This window comes from Micropterus dolomieu, linkage group LG10 (assembly GCF_021292245.1).
Source record: "Micropterus dolomieu isolate WLL.071019.BEF.003 ecotype Adirondacks linkage group LG10, ASM2129224v1, whole genome shotgun sequence".
Lineage (NCBI taxonomy): Eukaryota > Metazoa > Chordata > Actinopteri > Centrarchiformes > Centrarchidae > Micropterus > Micropterus dolomieu.
Genome location: NC_060159.1, coordinates 17,942,953 through 17,952,366, shown reverse-complemented (window position 1 = coordinate 17,952,366; position 9,414 = coordinate 17,942,953). Strand labels below are relative to the sequence as shown.

At 40.9% G+C, this 9,414-nt stretch overlaps 1 protein-coding gene across 1 annotated transcript; it reads left to right on the top strand.

Annotated features, from left to right (window-relative positions):
* The first annotated feature begins 254 nt into the window (after window positions 1-254).
* Window positions 255-3,902, top strand: LOC123977774 (potassium voltage-gated channel subfamily F member 1-like). The gene has a single exon (XM_046060739.1). It carries the CDS (start codon window positions 441-443, stop codon window positions 1,938-1,940), a length of 1,500 nt encoding a protein of 499 aa, XP_045916695.1. The 5' UTR covers window positions 255-440; the 3' UTR covers window positions 1,941-3,902.
* The last annotated feature ends 5,512 nt before the right edge of the window (window positions 3,903-9,414 follow it).

Sequence of the window (9,414 nt, the reverse complement as noted above, 5' to 3'; positions counted from 1 at the left end):
GTAAATGATCTGAATACTTTTTCCACCACTAGAAACCAATGGAAAATCTACTGATTTTCTTTTCTGCATAATTTTAATGATATAAAAAACATTGTTGCTTAGCAAGTGGTTTATTTTGAAAGTTATGACCGGATGGCTTGTGATTTGATTGTGGTTTACTTGACATTACGCGCACTTCAATGCCAACTTTCTCAGAGAGCACAGGCGCACTGTTCACTGCCTGACACGGCTGTATTGAACGGAGAAGACTTCGCGCAGGCAGTCACCTCTAAGCAAACATTTTATTTATTTATTTCAACTAAAACGTAAAAACTAGAAGATTTGGTAGGTCTTTACGCACAGCGCCAGGGCTTCTGGTAACTTGCGTTTACTTTGACAGCACAGTTGTGTAAAATTCTTGATCAGCTGGGCTGTTTTGTGGCTGACTTGTTGTCAACATAATGTGGGGGATCCAGAGGACGCGGTACGCAGACTGCAACGGCTCCGAGGCCAGTGAAGAGACGGAGATTGTTGTCAACATCGGCGGGGTGAAACAGGTGTTGTATGGGGACGTGTTGAATCGCTACCCGGACACTCGGCTGGCAGAACTGGTGGACTGTTCGCTTAAGTCTTCTGAAGAAATATCTCTACTATGTGACGACTACGACCCTGACACAGGGGAGTTTTATTTTGACAGAGACCCCGAAGCATTTAAGTGTATAATTGAGCTTTATTATTATGGAGAGATTCACATGAAACGAGGTATCTGTCCAATTTGTTTCATGAAGGAGATGGAGTTCTGGAAAATCGACTCTGATTTTCTGGATGACTGTTGTAAATGCCACCTGAAGGAGGTAGAGGATGAACTTGCAGAGATCGCAGAGAAAGTGAGAACTATCCTGGTGGACCGAGAAGGTGATCCGTCTGCTGAAGGCTGGCAGCGCTTCCAGATGTGCCTCTGGAGGTTGATGGAAAAGCCGGAGTCCTCGCTGCCTGCGCACATAATCGCTATAGTTTCTTTTATCTTCATCCTCGTCTCATCTGTGGTGATGTGTGTCGGGACCATCCCCGACCTGCAGGTGGAGGACTCGGAGGGTAACCTCTCGGAGCACCCGACTCTGGAGGTCATCGAGACAGTGTGCATCGGCTGGTTCACTATTGAATACCTCCTGCGTCTGATCTCCTCCCCGAATAAAATAAAATTCGTCCTGTCTTTCATGAATATCATCGACTTTATGGCGATCATGCCCTTCTTCGTGGTGCTGATTCTGACCTCCTTCGGCGCAGGAGTGATGGAGCTGGCTAACGTGCAGCAGGCGGTGCAGGCTTTACGCATAATGCGCATTGCGCGCATTTTCAAGCTGGCACGACATTCCTCTGGACTCCAGACCCTCACATCTGCTCTGAAGAGCAGCTTCAAAGAGCTCGGACTGCTCCTCATGTATATGGGCGTAGGGGTCTTTCTTTTCTCCGCACTGGGCTACACCATGGAGCAGAACCACCCGGAAACCTTGTTCACCAGCATCCCACAGTCGTTCTGGTGGGCGGTGATCACCATGACCACGGTGGGCTATGGAGACGTCTACCCCAAGACCACTTTAGGTCGCTGTAACGCGGCCATCAGCTTTCTGTGCGGGGTGATCGCCATAGCGCTGCCTATACACCCCATCATCAACAATTTTGTCCTGTTCTACAATAAGCAACAGGTGCTGGAGACTGCGGCCAAGCATGAGATTGAACTGATGGCGCTGCGCTCTGGCGATGGCCGGCTGGAGGCTGCACCGGGAGACCATAAACATGTTTGCGGTACAGGGGTCTGGGAAGGCGCCATGCGCTCCTGTCACAGCGACACATACATGCCCTTACTGAAGGATCCCAGGGGAGGGGCAGGGATGCAGACCCCCAGCATGGAAACAAGCTTTGAAAGCACAGCTGAGACCACTGAATATTTCATCTCATGAACACTGAAGACTCTGCATCATTCGGAAAAAGATAAACCACAAAGCACCAAATCAATTATTCATCTTTTGACTCAAACATAACCCACACAACTGAGGGTTAATGATGCCATGATGGAGACGTGCTTGTAAATAGGCTGGTAGAAATATTAGGACAGCAGTAACGCTCTTCAAGGACCTTCAATGCAAATGAGGAATTGGCCTATTAAAGTGACATATGTGTGAGGTATTGACTTGATGAGCTGTGCCTTTGCGCAGTGACTCCCCATAGGGGCTCTGTTTGAACAGCCAGTACACCGATTCCCCCATGTAGGCTCCTTATATAACACCCCCATCCCCAATCCTCACACTCATACTGTAGAGTGCACTGTAGCTTATTCCTTTGTACAGAAATATATATCACAATGAATGTTTTTTTTTATAATAAAGACTAGCAGCTCCTCCGGGGAAAAAAGAGAAATGTAGTTGAGAGGACAATGAAGGGTGTGCAGGCACTATACCAAAACTGAATGAAAACTATTGGAATTTAATAGACTTAAAATTAAGTAGGATACATTTCAAAACCCAGACACATAAATGTACACTAGAGAAAGGTGATAACTAGGGTAGCTAGATAATATAAAAGCAACATATAATTACAAGGCTTTTTCTGCCTGTGATCTTCTAGGCAGCAGAGTAATTTTTGTAAATGAGACTGAATGATTGTGAGGTAATAGGCCTATATCAGATATAAAACCCCTCTACTATGTAGGAATGTTAAAAGTCAGGGGGGCGCAGCTCAAGATGGGATCATGTAAGTGACACCGGGACCTTAGAAGCGTCCTTGGCTGCAGGTCATGTTCCTATAATGGGTTTAAATATTACAGCAGCCGTCACCACTCTGGTCCTCCCCGGAGGTTCAGTGGAATAACTTGACCACCGAGTTATGGGTCGAGGAGGAAGGAGCAACAGGCTAGAGGTTAAACAAAAATCAGTTTCAGAGTGGCTTGTTGAACCTGAAAATCTTAGTAGAAATGAAAATAAAATATAAATAATGAGGACTTTTTTTTCTTGAACTCATCAAAATGGTATTCATTATCAACCCTGCTGGTTATCAATATAAATGGAAGGTGTATTTATAGGCCAGTGTCCACGTGTTAAACACGTGTCTTAATGTATTACTGCTCTTGTTTTGTCCCCTGTTTTAACAGGCACTTAAATTGAATTAATGGGCACTGAATTCAAAGGTTACATGTTCACAGTTTGAAAGGTCTTAAAATAGAATAAATAGAACAAATAGTCCTTAGAAACTACATTAGTTGGCACAGTAGGGGAGCTATAATTAAAATTAGGCAAAGGCCTATTCAGTTTAAATCTCATGTCTCAGATGTCAGTGGTTTGATTTTGTTGCAACCATGGAGGGATAATTTATGTCAGGATTGTGTTCCTGTGTACAGTCATATTTTGTGAAATTTTAAGTTTGCAATCCTACTACCACCACTTGAGGCAGCAGAAGATGGACATTTCAACCATTTATCCATTAGTTTTAGCTAAGTATTTGTTTATCTATTACACATAGCTGTTTCAACGGTGGATCTATTTGTTTATTCATTACTTTTAGCTTACAATTTATAAATTGTTTAAATAGCGATAGAGAAAAGTAGTCTTAGCTAAAATTAATAATGGAAAAAATTATATCTTTCTTTGTTAAAACCTGTATAAATTTTTAGTTAACCGTTGAGACATCTTTCTTGCTACCACAGTTTTTATACTCAATTGCAATAGTGGTCAAGTTTCAATATGCAGGTATTAATATGAAGATCCAATCAAATTGTAGAATGTTTCCCATATTAAAAATATTAAAATGGCAAGTACACATTTTGTCACATAATGCAACAATGGAATGTAATCTTCACAGTGTTTTATGTTGGACTTGAAAATGTAGACACTATGTTGGCTCAGGTATGTTAAAGTGTTCACTATTTGGCCTGATGGGGTACCTAGAAGTAAAGGTATATAATGTAAAATTTGAAGTGCTGTGATTACTACATCAACTGTCACTTGTTGATGGAATGAAGAAAGGTGATGCATCTTACTGCTGCCTTGCCTTTAAGTAATGTTTTCCACCGAGCTCCAGTCTTCAAGTTATGTAGCTCGAAAGAAAGATCATGGAGGAGGTCAGGCAGGACTCTGCAGGCTGTCCACCCACACGTCCTACACAGGACTCTGCTATCTCTCCTGGCCAGCAGCAGATTCTCACATGTCAAAGCCTGGGAGAAAGGCCTTTGTACACACTGACAGGTGGAGCTGAAATGTCAAAGACGTACATTGTGTAACGGAACAATGCACATGAAAAGACACATGTACCTTCATGTTCCAATTTAGATTTACAAGCACACACACTGCTGTATACAATCATTCCCCATCCTCTCCGCTGCCTACTTGCAAGTGCACACAAATAATTGCACACACACATACACACTCCTTCACCCATATACCCACAGCCATGTGTGATCCACTTTACAGGGACCTGCTGTGATCTGCTGGCTATCACTAAATTTTACAACCACATTTTGGTCATAGGTGTTAAAGTTAAGAGGTATTCCTGAGCATTGTCCCTCCACAAATTTAGTCACAATTGTTGTGAGCATTTCCAGCTAGTTAATGGTGGTTGTTATTAAATGAATAAATTTTTTAATAGATGCTCATAGTTGTTATGTCTGGAGATAGATCCAGCTTCGCTTGAAAACCCTATTTCTAACATTTCGAAAGATATGGTGGACAAGCCGACAATCCAGTTGTTTACTTGACTTATATGACTTTGAAAAAAAGTTGTCTCGTGCATGTGTACATGCAACACAGATTTTCATAATCCTCTAAACAGACTGAAAGATCACAATCTGTGTGGGTGTTGAGGAATGTTCTTCAAATTGCCCAGCTGACGATTTACATTATCTTACTGACATTTCATTCCACGACAAGTTGTACAGCGTGCAGTGCGGGTGGAGAAGAACAATACAGGCAAAGTCTACATAGCATGCCATATTTCAATATCATAGCCTACTGCTGTGTACTTTAATATTTAATTGAATCTTGGTCGTGGATCATTTTTAGGATACTGTAAATAAACACAGTGTGACATTCTCCCTGAACCAGCAGATACTTTGTACACTTCTGTACAACTACTGCGTTTGCATGTGTTTAGCTAATCAAAGGAATTCCTGAAACGTGTCCCATCCAGCTGACTCCCAGCTCTGACTGTTTTCTGGTGACATACTGACATAATGGTATTGAGTTACAACCAACCATTTTGATCACAACATCAACACACAGTGACTCCGCTTGCCTCTCCCTGCTCCTCTATCCACTGACAATTACGAAAAGGGAATCATCTTCTACTTACGCCTCCTGTCTAAAAAAAGGGTTTTCCCTGTGCATTTATATAAATGGTCCAGACAAATGGAAGTTCAAGACAAACTCAAGCTTTGGTGTTTGGCGTGAGGTTCTTTATTGTTGTTTTATGTATTCTTTACAACTGTTAAAAAGTTGTTATTATAGGAAAAGAGAGGTGTCCGTTCACCGTTCTAATTCAGTTGAAGGAGTTTAAGCCACAAAATCTATAGTAGTTGTATTACTATTAAGCTAAGTTGTAGATTGACATCAGATATATTGGAAAGGCCAAAGGCATCAGACTACAAGCATGTTACAAAGAAGCGAAAAAAAAGTAAAGAAAGCCAAAATGAAAAAAACAGCCATTCAAACACATCATGGATAACATATTGCTCTCAAGACCACTCTGAAAACACATAATGTCTACCCTCAAATGGTACAAATGGGATATTTTAATGGATTCATATCCTGCAGAAGATGGTCAAGCACATTAATTTGAATAAGAATGTGAGTGCATAATGCTGTGGCTTAACAGCCCACTGCTCTGAGCACTATCTCTGTTTGAAAGAGATTTTCAGCGGCAGGAGAGGGAAAAGGTAATCTCCCTGATGTCAGATTCTGAAGAGGACGGAAAACCATGCTCCAGGAGCATTATTGTATGGGAATGAGTTTCATTTTTTCAACTGGGTGTTTAAAATGCTGCCTAGTTGCATCTTGGGGCACTCTTATTCAGGCAGAGCGCAGGCTAAAATTGCATGACGATAATTACATAGATTAAATATGACCTTCTAAAAAAATTGTAGAAAGGAGGATGCACCTAACACACTCAACCTTTCCAATCTTTCCTTATAACCTTATCACTTGTTCCATCTCGCAGAACATTCGTTTGCAAAATCATCACATTGGCCCACATTGGAAAATGCAAGGAAACAGCAGAATATAATACACTTTCATTAAAAAAAATCACAGCTTGTGTCCAATCAATGTATTGTTTCAAATGCATTACTAAATGGCCTTGCAGCACACTATGCCAAAACCTTTCAAGATGTCAGTATAAAGTGTTAAATGCTGAAATCACAACAGTCAATCCTCTGCAAGCTAAATTCTGACCAATGAAGATAGAGTGCAGCCTTCTGGTGTTTGCTCAACCCGCAAATGCAATATGAGAAAATAGATTTGCCTGGAAAAGAGTTCTTAGTGGTAAGCCAGTTTCCTTTTCCATCAGAGGGAGTAATAGATACGTGGTCTGATGAAAAGCTTTTGTTCCTGCAGAGAGTTGAATGAAGGTTGGTAAAAAGGAATTCTCCTGCTGCTGTCTTCAAGCATAAACTGATAGTTATAGGCAATCTGATGCTTTGTGTGTGTGAGTGTGTGCCCACCATTTAATATATACTGTGTCAGCAATGAATATCCTAGAGGATTACAGTAGTTTTATTACCTTTAATCTTTTCATTTAATGAAACACAATAATAAAGATTCATGCTTAGAACTGAGTGCAAACTTACTGTTATAGATGTTTCCAAAATATGCCCTCAATAGACTTAACTAACCTTTAAATCTATCAGTTTCCAGAAAACCATTCACCTGAGAAGAATATAAAAGCAAAAGATTGTGTTCAGTTCAACCCTGCCTCTAGTCTCATCGTCAGCTCAGCATCTTGAGATTTGGTAGGCAAGTTATAGCCTCATTTTGTCAGGTTGTTATTAAGGTGGGTAGGTTTTACAGAGCCTTTTATGTCAAATAGGGACCGGGTGATTCGGGGGCCATCGTAGTTTAATGCTGAGCCTGAGGAGGTGATGTGGCCTTAACTCAGCAGGAACATCTGTGGTGGCTCCTACTCAGTATGTTTACTGTCCTCAACTAAACTAAGAACAAGACAGGTATCTGTGTATAAAAGCTCAGGGGAAAGTTAGCGGACATTAGATACTTTCTTTTTTTAGTCTTTCATTATATTTACCAAGGAGAGCAACAAAATGTTCATGAACTCTAATATTATATAACATTTCTAAATATTAGTTTATTGTAATTTATGTACAATTCTAGTAGTATTATGTAGTATTCTACAGTGCTTTAAAAAGTATTAAGTTATCATGTGTTATATACAACACTGAATAAAGGTCCTCTTCATTACTAGTATTTTGTAGCGCAATTTGTACACAGTACTGGTAAAAGAAATAAAGGCACAAACTTGATGGGTTAAATGTTTTTATTGAAATTGTTTTGTGTGTAAATTATATTATTGCTGATTGAAGGCTGGTCCTGTAAACACAAACATAAACAGTCAGTGTGGCTATTGTTACCTCAACATAATGTGCTCATTGTGGTATAACCTTGGCTAAAATAATGACGGAGTGAATGCAGTGTTAAAGCAACATTATGTAAGATTTATTTTTTTTGCGGTTTCAGAGTGTAATTCACCTGTAAATAAGAACAGCTGTACACATGCATTTGTTATGATGACATTACTTATAACCGAGAACTAGCAAGTTGACAGCTTCGCTAACACAGCCAAACATCAAGCAAGTGTGACAAAACAAGACATAGCAATATTACTTACTAGTCCAACAGAAAGAATGCCAGCTTTCTCCGTCAACATCCTCTTCACCTCTGCCATTATCTAACATTGTGTCCATAGAGGCTGCTGAGCCCAGTTATGTTGCTCCGGCTTGACACTGGCACCACTCCACACCAGTAGCAGCACAATGTTGCTTGAAACTTAGGTCAACTCGAGATTTATGGCTAGCAGCTAAACCTCTGTCTGTGAAACCTCAGGCTGATTTTACTTTGCTAACACAGGGAAACATCAAGCAAGTGCAACAACACAAGAAAGGACAAGCCAGGTAATAAGTTATTACTTACTAGTCCAACGGCAAGAAGGCCAGCTCAGAATTTGTCTTGCATCCTTTCATCTCTTTTAGCTGACTCCAACAAGTAAAAGCCAGTCTGAGATTTATTCTTGTCTGGTCTCTTGGTCACTTTCTCTTTTTCTTTTCTTGCTTCCTCCGACATCTTCTGTCTCTTTCCAGCCTCTGCCATGACATCCATACTGAGAAACCCGAGCTAGCTTCTTCCAAACAACTTACATTGTACATTATATATCTTTTGCTTCTTCTTACAGCTTGCTTGCGGAAGAGTGCCATTAAGCATTATGTCGTTGTTGCAAAATGTTTTTTGTGCATGGGACTGCAATGTTACATAGCGGCATAAAACAGTTTTAAAGTCCACTAAATTGTCATTTAGTGGCGGCACCGTATTTTGAGTTGCACTACTTCCCACATCACTGTCATGCTGACTGCTTTGATCAGGTCTTGGCAGTGTGAAAAACCAACCTTCACATTTCTGCCAAGCAGAGTCTCCAGATGAATTTGGGCTTTAAAAAACTGTGTCCACTGACAGCTTCAAATAACTTACTCAAAGGCAAAGCTTGTTAAAGGTCCAGTGTGTAATATTTCTGAGGCTCTATTGACAGAAATGTAATATAAGATCCATAACTATGTTTTCAGTGGTATATAAAGACCTTACATAATGAACCATTATGTTTTTATTACCTTAGAATGATGCTGCGTTTACCTCGGAAGTTGTAGGTCGGAGCTGGGAATGACGTCACACCCAAGTTGACAGCGTTCCAGTTAACAAGTTGGAAAACCTCGCTAGGCCAGCTGTTTGTTTACAACTAGCCAGGTTAGCTATTGATACGCCGGTTGATTAAAAAAACGCATTGTGCGGTATTTACTCACACTTAACACTGTAGCAACACGTCCACAGACAGCAGCTGGACAGCACTTTGTGTGCGAACATTTATATGAGTCACAAGTACACAGAAGTGCTAATAAACAGTATAAACTACAGCTTTCACTAACTGTTGATACCCCGACAGCCATCTTGGATCACGAAGTCAGGGTAGTGCAGGGATTCCGACTTAAGGGGGCGTTCCCTTTGAAATTTTGACCTTTGAACTCGGAAATTCCGACTTCCCATGTCAACTGGAACGCACCATGAGCCATTGAGCTACATAACCGCGGGCACCCCCTGCTGTGGAGGTCGCTGTATTTTGTCATCATGTTTCTACCGTAGCCGTCAACAAACAAACAGCGCTGCAGAGCGCGTT

Bases quoted from the DNA above. Each gene is read 5' to 3' on its own strand.
- LOC123977774 (XM_046060739.1), top strand. From the start codon at position 441: ATGTGGGGGATCCAGAGGACGCGGTACGCAGACTGCAACGGCTCCGAG.